General features: G+C 45.8%; 1 protein-coding gene across 1 annotated transcript in view; it reads right to left on the reverse strand.

Moving 5' to 3' along the window:
* The window catches only part of ASAP1 (ArfGAP with SH3 domain, ankyrin repeat and PH domain 1), a 306,393-nt gene that overhangs the window by 30,846 nt on the left and 253,827 nt on the right, over positions 1-21,720 (reverse strand). The window contains exons 13-22 of the mRNA XM_006830709.1: positions 21,175-21,223; positions 17,175-17,338; positions 15,410-15,543; positions 13,087-13,178; positions 9,711-9,897; positions 9,178-9,263; positions 4,651-4,766; positions 4,447-4,514; positions 3,175-3,282; positions 1,541-1,769 (exon numbers count right to left, since the gene is read on the reverse strand). Coding sequence (XP_006830772.1) covers positions 1,541-1,769; positions 3,175-3,282; positions 4,447-4,514; positions 4,651-4,766; positions 9,178-9,263; positions 9,711-9,897; positions 13,087-13,178; positions 15,410-15,543; positions 17,175-17,338; positions 21,175-21,223 — 1,233 coding nt within the window. The remainder of the gene's footprint in view (positions 1-1,540; positions 1,770-3,174; positions 3,283-4,446; positions 4,515-4,650; positions 4,767-9,177; positions 9,264-9,710; positions 9,898-13,086; positions 13,179-15,409; positions 15,544-17,174; positions 17,339-21,174; positions 21,224-21,720) is intronic.

Raw genomic sequence — 21,720 nt, forward strand, 5'->3', positions numbered from 1 at the left:
GCGGGGACTAGATCCTGAGTGCTCGTCACACTGCAGCCCGGGACCACCAGGTCCTCCAGATGTGAGGCAGTGTGAGGCAAGACAGCAGAAGCCTGTCCCCAAGATTTAAGTCACTCGTACACACACCTCACCTGCAGCTAGGACATCTCTGAATCAGAAGTCCTACCACAAAAAGGCCGGAAAGAGACTGGTTTGACTGGGGAGAATTCTATGACTCATTTGGGGATTTGTGGGGAGGAGATGAAGCTAGTGGGTGGGGTTAAGCAGTTTACCCTTTGTTAATCATGATGCTAGGGCCAAGTCTCTGCGTGCTTGCTTTAGCAGCAGGGTGGCTAAATAAATTCTTCTGGGCCTGTGGTGAAGAGCTAGCTAGAACTCAACTCAAGACGGGAATGCTAGGCTTGGCTCTGAGTCCGACAGCATATTTTATAGGTTTCTGTGTCCCTCTGAAATGAAATCAATGAAAGGGGTGGAGGGAGGTGAGGGGAACTCTGATGTTCTTTCCTCCTGCAGACTCTCTGAACAGGTACAGGTCTTTCTGGAAACCGGAACGATCAAAGCTTTCAGAGCAGCATCCGTAACTGTTTCCAATTGGCCTCTTTTGGGGGAAGATAAGAAGGGGCATCCCTACTCTTGTCAGACGGCTGCACTCAATAGGGGACCATTACCCAAGGCAAGTAGCAGGGCAGTGCTCCTGGTCCTGGACAAGCGACAATTGACAAAGGCTCTGACGTTGCTGTGCGTTCTGGTCTTGTAGGAATGCTAACAAGTACACTTGCCACACACGGGTGATTACCGTGATGGTCACTGGTTATCTTTGATGAGTACGGTTCCTGCCAGAGCCTTCCTTTCACTTTTCTTCATGATTTTATCATCTATGAGGTCACTTGGAGGCCTCTCTAAGGACAGCGCTTCTATTCATAACCCCATGTCAATGAAGAATAAGCTCTGAAAAAACAGTTTTGAATCAAGCTCACATTTCCCAGAAAATAACCCCAGTGTGATTGCAACAGGCCTGGCATTGTGGACTGGGTGGCCCTCGAAACCTGCGGCAGCAGGGTGAGCTGAGCACACGGGGGCCTGCACCTGGATGGATGGCAAGGACCATACGTGGAGCTTTAGGCCTTGGTACACCTCTCGGCTTCTCCCTGACTAGAGTGACCCTTCCTGGTGGCATTTCTGGACTTTCCCTGGACCTGCAGAGTAAGGGGCAAGCTGATTTCATGAGCGGGTCCAATCTGTGGCTTTAAATCTGGAATCTGCCACATACCAGCTGTGTGACCGTGGGCAAGGCATTCTACCTCAGTTTTCTCATCTGTAAAATGGGTATCCCGAAAAGCACATGCCTCACACACCCGCTGGTAGGCACACATGAGCTGCTGCATGGAGAATGCACCCTAAAGCTCCTGACCTGCTGCTAGAGCCCGGCAAGGCCCCTCTTTCAAGCTCCTGACAACCCCACACTCAAAAGGTGCCTTGCTATGCTGATCCCAAAGCTGGGCTGACGTCAGCTTTGAGGACGGAGTTGCGAAGTCCATACCTTTGCCGGCATTTCGAGGAGGCAGTGGAGGAGCCTCTGCAGTTGGCGACGTGGGTGAATCTGTGCTTGTGGAAGTGAAGATCTGGTTGGTGAAGGCGCTGTAAGAGAGCCGCTGCTTGTCCCGGGGGGTGCCGAAGCCTGGCAGGGCCAACTTGTCCTGCGGGGAGATGCTGGAGGAGTGGCAGAAACTCTGCGGCCTCGGGGAGCGCTCCTTCTTGATTGGGCTTGGCTGGCAGAGGAAACGACAGGGTTAGAGAGCAAGCAGGGGCCAGAGGTCAGAGCGGGCCCAGAGCAAGGGAAGAGGCTCCACACACCCATTGTTTCTTTGTCTTTGGACAGGGCCACACAGTGAGACACTGACACCGGGGCCAGCAGTATCCACAAGTAACAAACACATCTTATTCATGGACATCCCTGGCTGTGTCCGCCTATGTGTAACACATGGCGTGGTCCTCGATCCCGGCTCACCCTGTGATGGCATGGTTGCAGTCCTAACTCTTGTTTCATGGGACATCCTTCTAGAAAGTAAACTCATCCACACCCGTGGCTTCATGCTCCAGCTGTCAACGTGCTGATGAGAACTTTACAGGACTGTAAATCCAACCCCAACTTCACAGATCCCAAAATGAAGATGCCTATGAAGCAGCTCTGGGAGACAACGTTCCCAGCGACACCATCTTCCAAGGACCTCTGGATCATTCTCACCTCCTCCGTCACCCGGCCCCTCACACCACCTTCCTCCTTCAGGCTCTCGCCATGGCATCCAAAGGAGCTCCATTCTCCAGCCACCAGCCAGAGCTGGTAGGAAACTGTGCTCTCCTGACAATCAGCCTCTGTTGGGTTCTTCGTGCTCATGGGGTAAAGGATGCACTGCCTCCTTCCCAGCCTTACCCCGAACTGGCCTTCTAACCCTTCCTCACAGGTCCCAGGCTGTGGCACGTACTCTCCCCCGCCCCCTTCCACCTCCCCGTTTCTTTGCCTGACAAGCTCCCACCTAACCTTAGAAACCCATTTCAGGCATTACTTCCTTGGCAAGGTCTTCCCTGCTCTGTCATTCTCCCCAGAGAAACACCTACAGATCCACCATGTTATGACTCATCTCCACTTCAAGAGGTGAGCGCCTTCAAGACACGATGCCGCCATGAGCACCGCGTACACCTGCCTGGCACAGAGGAAATGCCCAAGCACATCCACTGAATGCATGCACAGAGGAGCCTCTAGAGGCTAAGAAACAGCTGGAGAGTCAGATAGCACTGGGTTTAATCCCCATGTTTGCCTCTGAGCTCACATACATCAAGTGCCAACACTGCCTACTACCCACCTAAGTCGCCAGCCAGTGACAAGGGGCCCAGAGTCTGGGTGGTAATAAGACCAAGCAGCCCTGGTAAGGTGGTTGTTGTTACTGCAGGTAAGTGCCGAGTCACCTTGGACTCACAGTGAGCCTGGATAAGGGTTCTGACTCTACATCTCTGCAGGAGCAGAAAACGTCATCTTGCTTCCATGGAGTAGCTGGTGGGCTTGAACCGCCGACCCTTTGGTTCACAGTCCAGTGTATATTGTACGAGCAGGCCTCTTTTCCCTCCCGTGCAGGAGAGCGGGGATGTGCTCAGGAACACAGGCTCACTCACACTTACTTTGTCATCCAGGTCATCATCGCTCTCATCCATCTCCTCCTGCCCGAGATTCCACTCGTATTCCACGTGGACGTGGGGGTTGAACTTTCCACATTTAGCCTGGGAGAGCTGAAGTCACAGGAGGAGAACATGGTTCGCACTCAAATAGTGAACTACCCCAACATGATACAGACACTGAGCCAAGCCCACAGCACCTCCTGGCTTCAAAGTCCTCATCGGTCACTGCAGTGGTCACCTACAGACAGGCTGACGAGGATGTGTGAAGGGTTACATGCAGAGTCTATTTTAGGTTTACAGCTTGACTTGTCCCCAAAAGCACAAGCTGCCCACCATGAGGCTGGACCATAAAACTGGAAATTCCCGGCCGGAAGATAAAAGCAGAGACGCGTGAGGTGTAAGAGGTGGACCCTCAGACTCAGCCCATCCTAGTTCACTGACTGGTCCACCTTCCTTATTCGTAAAATAGGGGCAGTGACAGTCACCTCAAAGTATGCTTGTCAGAATAAACAAGAAAAGCTGCCCGGCCCGGCCCCTGGCACTCAGCAGAGACCCGAGGGAATGCCATCTTGCCTTCCTCTCTCCCCCATCCCGGGGTTCAGACCATCATGCTCAGGGATGCCCAGGACTACAAGCAGAACTACCAGCTGTGTAGGTAGCTGGTGAGTCAGTCCCAGCTCAAGGCCACCTCACCAGACTCACAAAAGAACTGCTCTTTCTAGGGTTTTGATGACTGTGACATTCCAGAAACAATCGTCAAACCTTTCTTTCAAGGTGCCTCTGGGTGGTATGAAGCACCAACCTGTCTGCTAGGAGTCACATGCTTAACTGTTTGCAGCACCAGGGACGCCCATCTCCTCGGGTCAGAAAAAGGTGAGTGTGCGCAGAAGCTGAAGGAGCCAGGAGCAGGTACACTTAGCCCTCTGAGTACCAGGACCCTCTGGAGAAGACCGGCACAGGTTCTGAAACTGGCTTCCCAAATAAGTCCTCACTGTTAACAGGCTACAGAACAAGGCGAGTGATCTGCCCATAAAAAGCAGGCCGTCAACCACAAGCCCATCTGGTAAGCATGCCTCTAAAAATGCAGACGTGTGCACGGCTACTTCAGTCATCAGCTCTCAAATGCAGTCCTAGCACTTTTCTGAACTGCTTTATAGCTAGTGTTCAAAACAGAGAAACAAGTCTGTCTGCAATTGCAGCCTCTCTCAATGGTACGCTAAAGGCCGGTGATGCCCAGTGACCCTCCCCCCTACCCTCCACTCCCAGTTTTCTCACCAGATCTTCACACTGAGTGGCCTTTACTCGCTTGGCTATGTCCAGGGCAGTTTCTCCAGCCTGGTTGACTGAAATGGGAAAGAAACATTTATGTAAGTCAGTGACTGAAAAGGCAAGGAATGACCATCTAATTGTAGTAAGGTACCCAGGCCTCGGTGTTACCTGCCCAAACAGTTATTAGGAGACACTTGGCTGCACTCTTACCAATGTCCACGGTGGGCTTGCTCCTGAGAAGCAGCTTCAGACACTCGGGTTTTCCATACATACTACAGTAATGCAGAACTGTGTTTCCTAGGGCAGTTTGTTTATCCAGGTTTCCACTGAAACATTCCAACAGAAAACAAATAAATTACGCTATAAACTACAGTTTAATTATTTCTGTACTGCTAAGTAAGTCAATGGAGTCCTGGTGTGGTGCTGTGGGTTAATGCGCCAGACTGCAAAGCCGTCTGAACTGCAAGGTTGCTAGTTCAAGCTCACCAGCAGCTCCTTGGAAACCCTATACACAGGGTTGCTATGGGTCAGAACTGACTTGACAGCACTTAGCGACAATAATAAGTAAGTCAAGGAGTCTGGTGTGGTGCTGTGGGTTATTGCGCTGGACTGCACAGTCATTTGAGCTGCAAGGTCAGCAGTTCAAGCTCACCAGCTGCTCCTCAGAAACCCTATACAGGATCACTATGGGTCAGAACCGACAAGATGGCACTCAACAACCACAAGTAAGTCAAATTTGAGAACTATTCATTATAAATATTATGCTTCTAATATCATGTTTACATTGACCAACAATACAATGATAATACCAAAAACCCAAATTCACTACCAGCAAGTCGATTCCGCTCACAGTGACCTGACAGGACAGAGGAGAACTGCCCCACTGCGTCTTTAGTCTTGACGGGAGCTTTCTCCTAGCAGTCTAGTACTTAACCACTATGTGAATCTGTTGTTGTTATGTGCGGGTTTCACAGTGCCACACCAGGACTCCAGTATGCAAACACAGCACCTTAAATGCTAACAACCCCCAACCCTAACCCACTCTCACTGAGTGGATTCCCACTTACAGTGACTCTGTAGTTCAGAGTGGTTTCTGAGACTGCGAATACTTAGGAAGCAGCCTCATCTTTCTCCTGAAGAGCAACTGCTGGGTTCAAACTTGGGAGCTTGTGGTCACCCACTGTACCATCAGGGCGTGAGCATTAATTGAGTGCTTATTTACTACTGGGCACCGGTTCTTAGCTTTGACTGTATCAGCTCATTTTATCTTTACAATCCCCCCTACATCTATGCTCTGCTTGCCAGGTGCTAAGTTCTGAATAAAAAAAGATACCAAATTCCAGTGATGGAGACCATGGAAGACATTAACGTAGTCATTCCTCAACTTCCTGATATTCTTCCTGGACTACTGTTGTTGGGTTGGGTGCTGTCCAGTCAGTTCTGACACATACTGACCCTGTACAGGGTTTACAGGGAGGGGATGGTGACCTTGAACCGGCAACCTTGCAGTCCAGTGCATTAACCCGCAGCGCCATACCAGGACTACAGTCACCCCGAAATTTTGAATCACCTCACAAGGCAAGCAGTCAGAGTTTTACATTTCTGGTATTTTTCTATATGATTTTTAACAGACTTTTTTTTTTTTTTTTAATTTGTTGGCACAATTTCCCCACAAGTTTTTCTTTTTTAAAGTTTTTATTGTGAATTGAGTGAAAGTTTACAGTTTTAACAGACTTTTAAGTTTTAGAGCAGTTCTAGGTTTATAGAAAAACTGCACAGAAAACAGAGTTTCCACGTGCCCCTTGTCCCCACACCTGGTTTCTCTCGTGCTGTTAACATGATGCATCCCTAGGGCCCACTGGTCACAACTGATGAACCAATATTAAAGCCCACAGCTTACATTAGGGTTCATTCTTTGTGTTGCATAGCGCTATAGACTTTTTTTTTTTTTTACATCTGTTTTGTTGCTGAGAATATACACAAAACATACACTAATTGAACACATTTTTATATGGCCTATTTTTTGACCTTGATTACATTCTTTCAGCTGAGCAACCATTCCTGCCTTCTTTACTGAGTTGTTTCTCTTCCACTAACACAAACTCACTGCCCCCAAGTTCCTATGGCATCTTTCCAGTTGCTGTTGTTAACAGGAATCCATTTAGATAGTTCTAAAAGAATACAATGCTCAAGGCAGACTTTTTTCTTTTTAAATAGTTAAACTGTTGTTTTATTTTAAAGAAGACTTCAAAGAGGGTATTTTTGGTTTTAGCTTTAAAGATGATCTTAGGGCAATATTTCCAGGGATTCATCTGACCTTCATGGCGACAGGATGTCTAGAGTCTGTGAGAATTCGAAACTCTGTTCTACATATCTCCCCTTTTGATCGGAATTCTTTAATGACATCTTTGATCAAAATGTTCAAGTATTAGCTGGGCATCATCCAGTTCTTCTGATCTCATGGAAAAGAAGACAATCCGACATTCTCTATTCCCTCTTCCTATTCCTGGTTCTCCTTCCTCTGTTGGTCCAGGTGAATGTGCCTTGGATGGTCCTTGCAAACTTTTAAGACCCCAGGCAATATGCAATGAATTTGGGAGGTAGAACTGAAGCATTACACATGTGATCTGGCCAGTTAATTGGGATGTCTCATGAAACTGTGATCCTAAACCTCCAATCCAAGGAACCAAATTCCACCAAGTGTTTGGTTCTACATAAGCAGCTACATTTTTATATATTTTTTATTTTTTGGAGGGGTCATTGTTGTAAATTTATATCACACAACTTCTGCCAATTCAGCTTTTACAAGTGCACAACTTACTGACAACAATTACAATACTTGGGTGTGAAACCCTTTTCTTAATCTATGTGAATTTTCCATCACCGTTAACTTTCCTCCCCACCCCCACACCTAGTATCACTAATAAACATTGCTCTCCACACATTTGCCTTTTTTGTGTTTTTATAGAAGTCAGGTCATAAATGTTTGTCCTTTTATGATTGACTTATTTCACTCAGCATAATGTCTTCCAGCTCCATTCACATTTTTCCTACAGGCTGAGCAGTATTCCATTGTATGGTGGTAGTGATGGGGGTATGCTGGGGAGTAGGTTCCCACTCACAATAGGGTTTCCAAGGCTGTAAATCTTTACAGGAGCAGACAGCCTCATCTTTCTCCCACAGAACCACTGGGAGTCCTGAACTGCTGACCTTAAGACTGGCAGGCCGACTTGTAATGGCTATGCTACCAGAGCTCCTTATTCCATTGTACACAGTCTGCTTATCCACTCATTGGCAGACAGGCACTCTGGATGCTTCTACGTTTCCACAAAAACAGATACTGTACAAGTCTCTGTTTGAGTCTCTGCTTCTATGTCTCTTGGGTATAAACCCAGAATTAGAATTGTAGGTCATATGGTAGTTCTTAGCCCTATGTGTGTTGACAAATGCATATTGCCATGTGTCTGCCATTACAACACCCTGAAGAATAGTTTCCCACCCTTTTTAATCTCTTGTGCTTTACCTACCTGGTCCTTCCTGTCCCTATTTGTATACTTTCTGGGGATTTTTACCATGTTAACTTGACATTTTACCTTTCTTTGTTAAGCTGTAATCCTTCCTATGCTATTCTTTGCCTTACCAACCAAACCATTGTTACCATTTCTGAGTTGAGTACCTGTCTTCACTACCACCTTAATTATCATCATGTATTCGTACAACAGCTTTATTAGACATCTTAAAGCATTTTCTTCAAGATTTAAAAATATTTATACGCAAACACACACACACACACAAACACACACACACACACGGGGCTTCAAAAATTTTTGGAAAAAGACTATTATATTTCAAATTAGTTTTTCCAAGAACTTTTTCAAGTTCCCACATAATATATATATGGCCTCAATTCATTGAGTTTAGCCTAGCTTGTATTAACATATAATAGGGGATACCTGGTATGGTGCTGTAGGTTCAGCACTGGACTGTGAACCACAAGGTCTGTAGTTCAAACCCACCAGTTGCTTTAACATACGGGCTTCAAAAAGCTGGTAGATAAACAGAATCAAAAGATTGGATTTTTTTTCCCACAAGCTTTTTGAAGCTCCCTTGTAGATATAAATGGTTTCACATCCTGAAAATCTCCAGGTGCATGCTTGACAATGTCCCGTAGACTTGAAAAGCTTCATTGCAGAGAAAATGCACAGTATTTTCTTTTCTGAGAGTTGGTATGAATACAGACCAAACATATACATAGGAAATTAGCTAATGTTCCAAAATGTTAACAAGGGTTGCCTCTAGGTGGTAGAGGAAAAAAAAAAAAATCTGATTCTTTTAACATTTCTCTCTACTTTGCAGATTGTCTACAAACTTAGATAATAAAGAAAAATGAACTATGCAAAAATCTAGTTACTAGTTTTGTAAGCATTTTATCAAAGCACTCTTAAATTACAGGATTAAAATATTTAATATATAATTCTTAAAGTCTTGACAATACTTTTTGCAGAAACTCAGATATTCTTGATAGACAATCTCAGCGATACCCTTTCTAATTTCCTTCTCAAAGGCAGTAAGGAGACTCTTCTCAGCAGTTCCCAGCACAAGCCAGTTTTGGTTTTCCTAGTGTTGGGTTAAGCTGGTTTTCTCCAACTTTTACCCACTGTTCACTCTGCTAGCCCTGTCCTGTCCTGATTTATAGGTTAAGTGCAGGACACATGACGGAGGAAACGAGATCCATACCAGTTCTGCACGAGGAAGTCAACCAAATGGAGAGATGTCTGGTCTGCAGTTCGGACGGCAAGATGAAGGGCGGTCTCTCCTAGTTCCTAAAAAGGAGAGGGTGAGTAGAAATAGGGTGAGCAGATGGCCTTGTTTGTCTGAACAGCTTGGTTCACATAAAAAACAAAACGGAACAGAAAAACAACAAACATAAAACAAACAAGGTCCAAACTCAGTGCTGATGAATAGATTCCAAGTGACTCCAGAGGACAGAGTCGAACCACCCGAGTTAACCAGGCTGGTGAGTTTGAAGCAGTGGCCTTTCGTGGTTGGCAGCCGGGTTCTGGGAGCACGGTACCACCATGGTTCCTGCTGCTTACTTACATCAGGTGCCCCTGAGCCGTTACTCACAGCACCCTCCACCTCAGCTGTCCTGAGGTAGACATGGTCACCCCGTGTACAAGGGTCTCATTAGAGGTGTGCACAGTCCCATGGGTCATTTCTGCATGGGGCTTTTCCCAAGACATCTGTCCTCTGGTCTCAGGAGCGCTTACCTGTCCGGGTTCCAGCAACGGCTCCATGAGCTCCACGCCCTCGGCATAGACTTGAATCAATGCCAGTAAATCCCTGGATTTGATGGCCTCAAGCAGGTCATTCAGTTTAGCTGAAGAGGACGAGCAGGTCTTCCTTGAGAACCTGTGATCGACATACTTCGCGGTGATGAATTCTTTCCGCGCAGTCCTGGAAATGAACAGGACAAAGGTAGTGAAGAGCTCTGATTTTCAAGAACAAAGAGGTTTATGCTTTTATATTTTCTTTGAAAAGAGTTCATTTCAATCAAGAAACCCCTCTTTTTTCCACTTTCACACCAATGGGGGTTCGGACCTACGACAGAGACAGACTGGAGTTGCTGACGCCAGGCTATTGACACAAGCAGGTAATATACCGCTAAAACGATTCATGGACACACAGACCCCAGCAGGTCCCTTCCCATGTGGAACAGGGAGATGGAGAAATGGACTAATGATGGTGGGTCCCACTCATACGTGTAAAGACATGACAAAATGAACACATTTTAAAGTAGGAAGACGACAATAAGACCACTTTAGTCCCAGAACTTCTTGGAAAGGTTGTGAGTCACCTGATGTAACTGTTTCCAGGCGAGGAGACTGAGGCTCTGGAGAACTGTCATTCAAGCATCAACATCACAGAGCTAAGGGGGTATAGAGCAGCGGTCGCTCAGGCATTGTCTGTCTGGGAACAGGGACCACCATGGACCAAGTGCTCAAAATTTGAGAGTGGGGTGGGGTGGTTAGCACTCCCCCTTTCCTTAGAGCAATCAACCTTTGTCCGCTTTTCAGGTGGTTCTGGTGGAACTGGGCCCATCTCCCAGCCGTAAGGGTAAGCATAGGATCTAATGGGCTCAATGGGTGACCATTGTCAGCTTTGGAGAAAAGCTGAAATGAAAGTGGGTTCCAAGGAAAGTAGAGATATTAGTCATTGTGGGAGAGGAGGTCCTGGAGAGCCCAACATCCTGAATCCAGCTGTACTTGAACTCACCCCTTGAAATTCTTAGTTTTGGGAGCCAATAAACAAAGCAAACAGACTTTGGCTTCAGATCCTACTTCTACAGCATGTCATCTGTGGGACCTTGGACAGGCCACTTCATTTAATGAGCCTCAGTTTTTCCATCTGAAAAAGGGGCTAACACCTCAGTGCCTATTTTGACCTAAAGAATGTTCAGCACCTGGCTAGCTCCCCTCCTTCCAAGAAGGCTTGAACTCTAGGGACATACAATGTCTTGCTTGGAAACAGCTACTCCATCTGTTTTCCACATCTCATGGCCAGGCAACACTGTTCAAGACTGTAGGTGCATTTCTCTTTCTCTTGGGGTTGGCAGTAGAAAGGTGGAGCTGATGGTAGGTGGCACATAGCCTTGTTCTCTTTTCAACCGACTAGCTGGGTACAGTGATGGCTGATTCTGCCAAGCTCTCAAGATCTTACTCTCATGGTCTTTCTTTACACTCATGCTGAAGTCCTGTCTTGGATGACCACGGCCACCTGAACTGGAAGATGTTTCCAACAGCTGAGTGAGTGGCCTAAGGCTGGCTTCTGGATCCCTGGCTCTTTGTAACTTACTGCTTAAGTCTGAGAGGCAGCTACTCTGGATGGTGGAGTCCCAGCCTTCACAAGGAAATGATTGACTCAAGTCTGTTACCACTTGCTATTCTGTGTGACCCTGACAAACCAAGTGCTTCTGTTTCCTCATCTGATTTACTTCCTTCCAGGGAACAGAGGTGTTCTGGTATGGCACTGTAGGGTAAATACTAGACTGTTCACCACAAGGTCAGCAGTTCAAACTCACTAGCTGCTCCTTGGAAACCCTTTATAACAACAACAACAACAAGAGGGAAGCAAAAGTGCAGGTGTGGGGTTTGAGTTCACTGAGCGCTTCCTTTCTCGTGTTACCCAAGCTAGGACTGCTGGGAAGTTGCAGTGAGGCCACCTGAGGTGATGTCTTTACATACAGCAAACTGGCATCTACTTCACAGCTTCCCTCCTTCCCAAACCTGCTCAGGGCACTTGACTTAGAATGAGTTTCTTTCCTTCGGGAATTCTCCCGAAGCATTTAGCATTTGTTGTTGTTGTTGTTAGGTGCCATTGAGTCGGTACCGACCCATAGCGACCTTATGCACAGCAGAATGAAACACTGCCTGATCCTGGGCCAACCTCACTGCTGTTGCCACGCTTGATCCCACTGGCATTGCCACTAGGCCAATCCATCTTGTTGGGGATATTCCTCTTTTTCTCTGACCTTCCACCTTATCAAACATGATATCCTTCTCCAGCGACTGGTCCCTACCGACAATAATTTAGCATTTAGCAAAATACAAATTCAGTAAAAATTTATCGGATAGGTTAATAAACCCATGTGCCTCAAACATTAAAATAATATAAAGACGTTTTCATTGAGAACTCCATGGCCACCCACGGACCAGAAGGAACCTATTTGTCAGGTTCCTATGTACGGTTCCATGTTTCTTCTGAAAACACAACTTCATTTAAAACTAGCTGTTGACATAGTCTGGGCAGCCAAATCTATCTGGTGTCTGAGTTCAAACAGTAAGTGGTAAGAGTTCAACAGTGAGGAATGATCCGCCCACGAGCCAAAACCTGGAGCCTGAGTTTGGAGTGTGAATCTGGAGGCAGCGACACCATTCCTCCAAGGCAGTCTACTTTCTACTTTTAAAGCAAGTTTTGAACCTTGCTTTAAAACAAACTAAGAAAACGAAACAAAAACTTAACAGTATATCCTGTACATCTTCTGAAACCAGAATTCAGGAAGCGTCTTTACTCTGTTTTACACCTGTATAGTGACCCGCTGTGTGCTCTCACCTCCGAACATACAGCCAGATGCCTACACAGATGAGCATTAGCTTTGTTTCTCGTTCTTTCTGATGACAATATAGGAATAAATTCTGCAATGTGGGACTGCTATGTCAAAGGGTAAATAAATCTCTAATTTTGATCAATGTGGCTACTTTGCCCTGCACAGAGTGTACCCATTCAGTCTTCTCACCAGCATATGAGAATGTCTGTTTGTCTACATTCTTGCTCAGTGTGTTGTTAAGCACTTGGCTATTGGCCAGTGTGGTAGGAATCCCCATTGCCTTTGTGTGTATCTGTTTATGAACACACACCATGACCAGAAGTCACTGTCCTCTCGCATCCACAGAGCCTCCTGGGGGGAGAGACAATGCAAGTCTCCGTGGGACCAGAAGTAGACTTCAAAGTCCTTGTCTTTGCTCTGCTTTTTCTACATCATGGGTTTCTGCTGGGAAACAATAGTACAACCACTAGGAACTTTTTAAAAGATGGTAGGAAAACAGTGATGGAATGGGAGAGAGGTAGCATATTAGAGGTACTTACATATCACTTGAAGGGGTGGGTTTTGGTGAAGGGCTGGATAAGTTGGCTTCCATAATATCATTAAAACTATTATTTCCTACATTCTTGGCCAGCTGTAACATCAAACACAAGACCGTCAATGTGTTACAATGTATTTACAGGTTTCTAAATTATCTGCTTTTGAGATTTTAAAGATAGTATTTTCTCTCACTTAACTCAGACTACAAACCATCCATCCACTTGATCAACACGTATTTACTGAGCATCTACTATGCTGGGCATGGCACCTGAGTGCCAGGAAACCAGGACAGACACAGACAAACCACCCGCGTCTCACCGTCCAAGATCAGAGGGAGCATGTTCCATGTGTGAACCAGGTTAGGAACTGCATTAATGGTAAAAGCGTTTCAAACTACCTTCATGCCATACTCATGCCAGGGGACAGAGTGGAATGTAAGACATAATCTCCATTATGTCTAAGGTACATATATATATAAAGATGCTACAGCAATTTATGGAGGAGGCCTCAGTAAACATTTTGCTTCAGGGTACAAATGACCCTTTCAAGAAAGTTTTCCAGGGTTATTTGGTCATTTGGATAACCTTGGGGAAAAAATGGCAAAGTTTGGAGAACAATCAACCAACCAGGTCTTTGGGAAAAGAAAAATCTTGGGGTGACTGTACATTGAGAGTTCAGGATTTAGACTCTCCCTACTTCTAGTCATCAATTTCAAGGATACAAGTGATAGTATTTGTAGAGTGACCCCATTTCCACATGGAGGAGTGTGTGCTGCTGCAGGTAACGGGTCTGAGCTGCACCTGCAGCGTCCTGACATGTGAACGAGGACACGGAGTAGCAGCAGTTTCCGACCGCCTCAATCAAGTGTCTCGTCCAATACGACGTAGAGCACCTGTGCCTAGCAGATGCACAGATGACACAGGCTGCTGCTGGCCGAGCTGCTGGTACTTTTCTTCACACAAGGGGACAAATGAACTAGTTTCCGGATCATCTGAGGAGCTCGCTTTCAATTCAGGAACATCTACCCTGTGCACTTGGTCAAAATGATAAAAGCCAGGGTTTGGGACCTCAGATACCGGGACAAGGGAGCGCTCCTTTCTTAAACGTGGTGTATGTTGTTGTTGTTCAGTGCCCTAGAGACTTTCCGATTCGGGGACCCTGTACAGGGTTTCCGATGATTTAAATCTTTGCAGCAGCAGAAAGCCTCATCCTTCTCCCTTGTATTTGGTTGGTATAAGGTGGTGGTGTGCTGTCTAATGGGTTCCGATTCATAGCGACCCAGTATAGGGTTTCTGAGGCTGTAAATCTCTACAGGAGCAGAAAGTCTCATCTTTCTCCCATGGAGCGACTGGTAGATTCAAACTACTCACCTTGTAGTTAGCAGCTCAGCTCATGGGTAACAATTAAACTTGGACTTTAGGGGGCTCCCACATTTGGCTAAATTAAGTTTAAGCATTTGTAACTCTTTTCTATATGATACTGCTAAGCACCATAACACACACCTTGCCCTTGTTCTCTAAAGACGTTAAAGGTTAAGGAGTGAGTGGTTTCAGGACAAAGTCACCGGACAGTGCTAGCAGTTAGCATATTTGGCGACTTATTGAGAGGCTGGAGGTTTAGGTCTATCCAGAAGCACTTTAGAAGAAGGCCTGGCAGCGGACTTGCAACACACCTTATGGAGCACAGTTCTACTATGAGCTACGTGGGATCACCATTAGTTAGAGTCAGCAAGGCAGCAACTGGTTACTGACTGGGTTTATGCTGACAGCTAAGAGGCCACTTAACAATTCCTGTGCACATCTATAAACATGGAGGTGGTAGAGGGCAGCTGAGGAAAACTCTTCAATCCTTCTTTTTAATAATCTAAGCCACTAGGTAAAGTGGATAAGCAAGTCCAGCACCTAGCCCCCTTTTACTATTGTTACAGTGATATGTGCTGTAGGATAAGGTCAGCAGTTCTAATCCCCCAGCTACTCCTTGGCAACCCTATATAGGGTTGCTATGAGTTGTAACTAACTAGAGAACACTTAACAACAAGGGAAAACTTAGTTTTGGAGACGCTCACATCAGAAGAAGAGACAGCTGAGCTGAGTCCGGTTTCTGACTTACTAAGACATGAACTCTGCATCGTTTCTTCGAATATGAAAATGCAAAGCAATACCACTGCACGACCACAGAAAGTACATTTGAAGTATCTGTGCAAAGTAACTAAATTCAGAAACTGGGATTATTTGCACTTAGCAGAAACAAAGAAAAGTAATATAGTAAATATTTTCATGTCAATAAACAATCCCCACTACAAATTATGTGTAAGTAAGTACTTACCAAGAGTTCAGAAGTTCCTAATTTGTCTAGTTCCAAAGACTGAATGCGAGAAATATGAACTCCCATTTCCCTATGGATGCCGGAACATTCTATACAGGTCAAAATCCCCAAGTTGGTTGAAAGCCAGGTAGGTTCTGTGGAAAGAATTTTGGAGACAATGAAGTCAACAGGATAACTAGTTTTACTGTGCCAACTATAGAAAACTTGTTAACAGCAGTCAGACTTGTTAAGTATTATGAAGTGAAGATTTAAAAGGAAGAAATGGCTGCTTGTATTTAGTATGAGGGGCAGGTATGAAAATTAAGTGTTTGATAGGAAGCAAAATCTCTGGCAAGATAAAATTTAAAAAAATGTTTCTTTAATATTAAAATGAAAAACAAAACAAAAAACCAAGGCCTTTATCTTTGTGAAAGCCTGAGAGAACCGTCTGTAGGAGGGCCCCGGGAGCACCCTCGGGCCGGATCCCTGTCACTGTCTTCTCCCTTAGTGCAGGACTGAAGCCTCACACGTACTTCCCACAAGGGACTGGATCTATGGCTGTCACTAACCTCCAGGTGACAACCCACAGCAATCCATTGTTCCTGGTCATGGCGACTCTGCAAAGTGCCTCTAGGTGATCAGACAGCAGCTGTAAATATTGCCTCAGAGACCTACGGCTTTTTTATACAAGCCCAAAGGGCCCCAGAACAGTGGGAACTATGATTTCTAGGTCCCCTGAATTGTCAGCGCTCACTCTCTGTGCCGAGCTTCCTCTTGATAGTTCAAACTACTCTCCTGTCATAGCCTCAGACTGTAAACCACTATCGCACACCCATGTAAACAGTAGAAAACCCAGAACTTCTTCCTGACATGCTTCTGACACCTTGTGTAAAGAAATCCAGTTTCCCAAGTAAATCAAAAAAATCTACAGTAATGCCTATAAATATTAGATTTGCATCTCTGCTCTCATCCCGAAGTGGTGCAAACAGTCGGTAGTTCAAATCCAACCCGTGGTGCCTTAGAAGGAAGAATTGGGGACATGCTCCCATAAAATTAAGATTGAAAACCCTATGGAGCAGGTCATTCTGGAACGCATGGGGCTACGGTGAGTGGAATCAACTCGAGGACCTATTAGTGGGTTCTAATAGGTCTTCTTACCCTTATTGGATGTGTGTCCTTAGGAAAGTCATTTAACACTTGAGCCTGCGTTGCCTTGTTTGTGAGATGAGCATGATATTAGTAACCTGCACACAGAGCTTCTGTGTGAATTCAATAATAGAATATAAACCACCTGTGTAAGCACTCAATACTGCCGATACTGAGAGCAATACAAAGTGCTATTTGAAAGCCGATGTTTGAGAGCCGCACCATCAGTGTGGGACACAGACTGGGGAGAGCTCCGCTAAACAGACAGGAAGGAAAGGGGCAGTGTGGCCTGCCTGCCACCATTAGTGAGGCTCCTCATTCAGTTTACGATGAGGAAGAGTCACGATCAGGGTAGCAGAGAGGCGGACCCCACATTTTGTGCTCTCCACCATGCCCGGCATGCTCACTGGCCAGCATCTCACAGGTGAGGGCAGCACTTGGGCAGATGAGCATTCGGGGGGGAGGACATAGGGGTCTTTCCAGGCAGAGCAACAGCCTGGACAGAAGATGCTCAGGTGGGAGTGTTCAGGGCAGGAACAAGGAGTGTGTCCATAAGGAGACGTGGTTTTGGAACCACCACTCAGCCAGCCCACCTTCCATAGAAAGAGAGAGGGGGGCTTTAGGAGTCAGTCCAACAGACCTGAGGAGCCGCAGTCACAGCAGACCTCGTTCCCGGGGAGCCGCTGGATGTCCTCGATGATGGCTTTCGTCAGATCTTCCAGGCTGTTCTCCCCGGTGCTCTGCTCCCCACGGAAGGCCATGGTGAGCGCCTCCTCTTTGCTATTTGTCAACACCGATATCCATCTGTTGTCAGAAACGCAAGTGGCAAGCGGCCTTATTAGTGCAACACTGTTTTCTCTGTTCACCGTCAAACCTCTACTCTCATTAGCAACTGAGAAAAGAGGACCCCACCCTCAGGAACAACAACAAACTGAGCAAACCATGAAATGAACCCTGAAGCAAAGAACCAGAGCTCAAGAGAGGGAAACAGCACATGGCGAGAAGAAACAGACGACCACTGCTGTACCTGAAGATTTGCACAAATTAGGGATTTGAACTGGTTCATTCCAGTTCAACCTCCTGCAAAGAATATGCATTTTCAAGCCTGACAGGCTGACCCCAAACCTTCATTTTAACAAGATGCTGAATGTAGGTAGATTCTGATTCAGCCTATCTGGGGTTGAACCAGAACAGCATGTGGGGTCGACCAGACACGCACAGTGTGGTGTGACATGCCCATTTGGATGGAATGAGGGATGTAGGAAATGATAGAAGGCAGAGGGTCAGAACTGCAGCCCCCCCACCCCAAGGATGAGTAAGAACGGGGGAGCAGCGGGAAAGAGACAGTTTGCAAAAGGCATCAGATCTGTTCTCCAGAGCTCCATGTCAGTGGGGAAATATAAAAGTGAAAAATGAAGGGATATTTCACTAGGAGTCATAAAAATGCACACTTATGAAAAATGCATATTAATGTGGAAACATGATGATGTTTATAATATGACACAAAGTAGCAGGCGATTGTATTCCATATATTTTGTAACCAAAATATGGACCAAACAAAACCTTGCCACCCTCTGCATCCAAACCCTAAACCCAGTACCACTAATGTGGTTCCAATTCATCGTGACCTTACAGGAACGTTTTTCAGGCTGTGAAACTCCTCAAGCAGTAGTCTGCCACATCATTCTTTCCTGTGGGGCAGCTGCTGGGTCCAAACCACTGACTTTTTTGGGGGGTTATTAGCAGCTGAGTGCTTCAAGCACTGTGCCATCAGGATTCCTAACTTACACATTTGTTGTTTTTGTGAAGTGCTGTTGAGTCAGTTCCGACACATAGCAACCTTATATAGGGTTTCTGGTAGCGGCTGGTGAGCTTGAACCACCAACCTTGCGATTCAAAGTGACCTTGCAGTCCAGTGCATTAACCCACAGTGCTACACCAGGACTCCACCTATGCATAAGGAGACCTGAATAGCCAACAACCGAAGGCTGGCTGATGAAGCCTGAGACGGCCACTATGTGGACAAGGTCAGTGTCAGTGAAATTGAGATGTCATAATACTTTTAAGATGTTGAGGTGCTCACAGTGTACGTTTTGTACAATAAACAAAAAAAATTGTTATATGATATTAACAAATTTAAATCTATGTCTATATTATGTGGCATCTTAGTGTGGTGCTGTAGGGTTAGTGCAGAACTAAAAGGTCGCTTTGAATTATGAGGTCAGTGGTTCAAACTCACCGGTCACTCCTTAGACACCTTCCTTACACAGGGTTCGTTATGAGTCGGAATCAACTCAAAATACTTAACAAGCACAACATATATTATGTATTTTAGGAGTGCTTGAGGTGTTGCAGGATAAACACTGGACTGCTATCTACAAGGTCAGCAGTTCAATCCCACCAGCCACTCCTTGGTGAAATGAGGCTTTCTGCTCCCATGAAGATTTGCAGCTTTGGAAACACTATACAGGGCACTACGACTAGGAAATGACTTGATGACGGAATTGACTTGATGGCAGTGTTTGGTTTTCTGTTGAACTTTATTCTGTTTGGGGCGGGAGAAAGATGGCTAGAAGGAAATTTAACAATGTTAAAAGTACTAGGAATTTTTGTAGGAAAAACTGACGGATGGGTTGCTTGGTTCTGCCTTTCTGTAATTTTCCAAGTCTATAATGAGCTTGTTTCACTTTTATGAATGGGAAATGAAAGAGAAAGAAAATAAACAGGTATTTTCAAGCCACCCTTTGTGCCCACTGAATTGCACATATCCTAGACAGCTAGTATCAACTGTCAAGAGAGAGCAGAGACGCTCTGAACAGTCTTCATACGTAGGGTGCTTTGTAGGATGAAATGGATGCAAAATCAAGCGCTGTCTACGAAAGGTTTTGAACACGAAACAGCAAGAGCAATGGAAACCAAAAAGCAAACCCAACTCCGTGGACTGTCAGTCACACCTGTGGTTCCAGGGGGCGCTCCCCTCTAATTCATAGTGAGAATGGATCTGCATAACTTTTTATTTGGTGATGGAATATTTCAAAACCAACAGTCTAGAAATGGGGATATTCAATCACTTTCAAGGCAAATGGTATTTTTCTATCATTTAACCTTAAGTTGGAAACTGCTTAAACAAAACAATTCAAGAAACCTCAGAGGGTCAGCAGAACCTGTCACTGGGCATTTGGATTGGTGACCTAGCTGTTGCCGGGCAGTCCACTTGGACCAGTCTCTGCTTTCTTCAGGCATCTGACTCGCTAATACTGAAATCAACGTGAGGGCACATTCCACCACCAACTCGGACAACTATCTTTTATGTAGCACGTATGTGCAATTTCTCATCTCTAATTACAACACTAAGAGTCCTGGTGTGGCACTGTAGGACTCCAAGTTGTCTGAAGTGCAAGGTTGGTGGTTCAAAGTCACCAACCGCTCCTTGGAAATCCTACATAGGGTCGCGATGAGCCGGAAATGACTCTACGGCACTTATCAACGACAACAATTACAACACTTGCTGAGATATAATTCTCCAACAAGCTTCTAAACTGGCGTCTGCAATACTTTAGAAATGAGGAAACGGAAGTTCAGTTAGGTTAAATGACTTGCCCAAGGTCCTACCCCTGGACTGTCACAGTGAGGTGCAAAACACTTGTGCTGAGGCCCTTTTTGGGGTTCCTTCCATTATACCACAAGAACCCGCCACCAAGAAATGACCTTTGCTAAGTCTCTCATGATAATCAAGAAGCAGAATTTAAAGGGGGAAGTCATTCTCACGTGTCAGACTGGCATAACTGCATTTCAAAACACAGGTAATACCCATACCCGGCTTCCTCAGTCCAGGCAGGTACGGAAGGTGGCCCAGGATGGGGTCAGGGAGAATGTTACAAGAGGCAGGGGACGGTTGTGCAAGGTAGCCCACCTGGGTAGTTGAGTTCCAGGCTTCAGATCCTGGGGTGTATGACACCAAATCTACGTCTTCCCACTACCCCTAAAACAGAGCTGGGCTCACCCTAGTCAAAGGTATTTGTCAATATTCTTTACTGAGAGGCCAAGTTCTGCTGCTCCTCACAGTAACTGTAGAGTCAATCTGACTCATGGTGACCCTTGCATGTCAGCGTGCAACTGCAGCCCAAAGTCTTCCATGGTCAAGTTTTCAAAGTAGATCGCTGGGCTTTTCTTTGAAGGTGCCTCTGGGTGGATTTGAACCTCCCACCTTTTGTTTAGCGGTTGAACAGTAATGACCACTTGGCTCAGCAGGGACTCCACTCTCACCACTATCACTGAGTACTCAGATGGACCGGCTCATGTATCTGACCACCAGACATTAGGCACGGCCCTCCCATTCAGTGATGACTCCAAAGCTGAAGAAAGCAGGGATCTTGCCTTCTAGAAACCCTTGGTCTCTAGGCAGGGACTCGAGAATCAGAGAGAGGAACGTGAAGAGGCAGCATGAGCACAGAGGAGGGCACAAACCCTACTTTTGGGTGCGAGGCCTGAGCGGAATCGTGACCGAAGCTCACAGGCAGAGGAGACAGAGTGAGGAGAGCCAGTTCGACTGTGCTTCTGTCAGCGTCAGAAGTATGATGCCCTAGAGAGATGTGTTTTCCTAGTTCCGGGCATTAGGCCATGAGTTCAAAACTACTTACGCCACGTAATCCTGCTCATCTTCTGCCTGAAAGTGGTAGGTCCTATTATCTAAAATATAAAGAAGAAACACACGTGAAACTTTATAAGCTAAGCCCCTTCTGGTATAAGGCATATTTTTTTAGGTTCCCAGAAAAACAAGCTCACACACACACACACACACACACACACACAGAGTAAAAGGAATTTAGCAGTCTTTTGGTTTGCACCATTTCACTGCAGCAGCTAAACAACATCCTCTGCCAGTATTTTTTTGAAGCATACACTATGGAATGCAATAAAACAACTGCACATACCACATAAACATCTGACACTTTATTTGGGACAAGAGAAGCAAAGAGACAACTTAAGTGGCAAGTCCTACCTGAGCAAAATGGACTTCAGGGACAAACTTTGTGCTACCTACACCTAGTGGTATGCTAGCTGTCATTTTCAATTAGCCTCTTACTGCGTTGCCTTAAAACCAGACAAGTCTTCCTTTTAGAAACAATTCCCGTTCATTGCTTTTGTGAGGATTTGTATACCTGGCACGTACTACATGCTCAATA

The sequence above is a fragment of the Chrysochloris asiatica genome, unplaced genomic scaffold, assembly GCF_000296735.1.
Source record: "Chrysochloris asiatica unplaced genomic scaffold, ChrAsi1.0 scaffold00001, whole genome shotgun sequence".
Taxonomy (NCBI): domain Eukaryota; kingdom Metazoa; phylum Chordata; class Mammalia; order Afrosoricida; family Chrysochloridae; genus Chrysochloris; species Chrysochloris asiatica.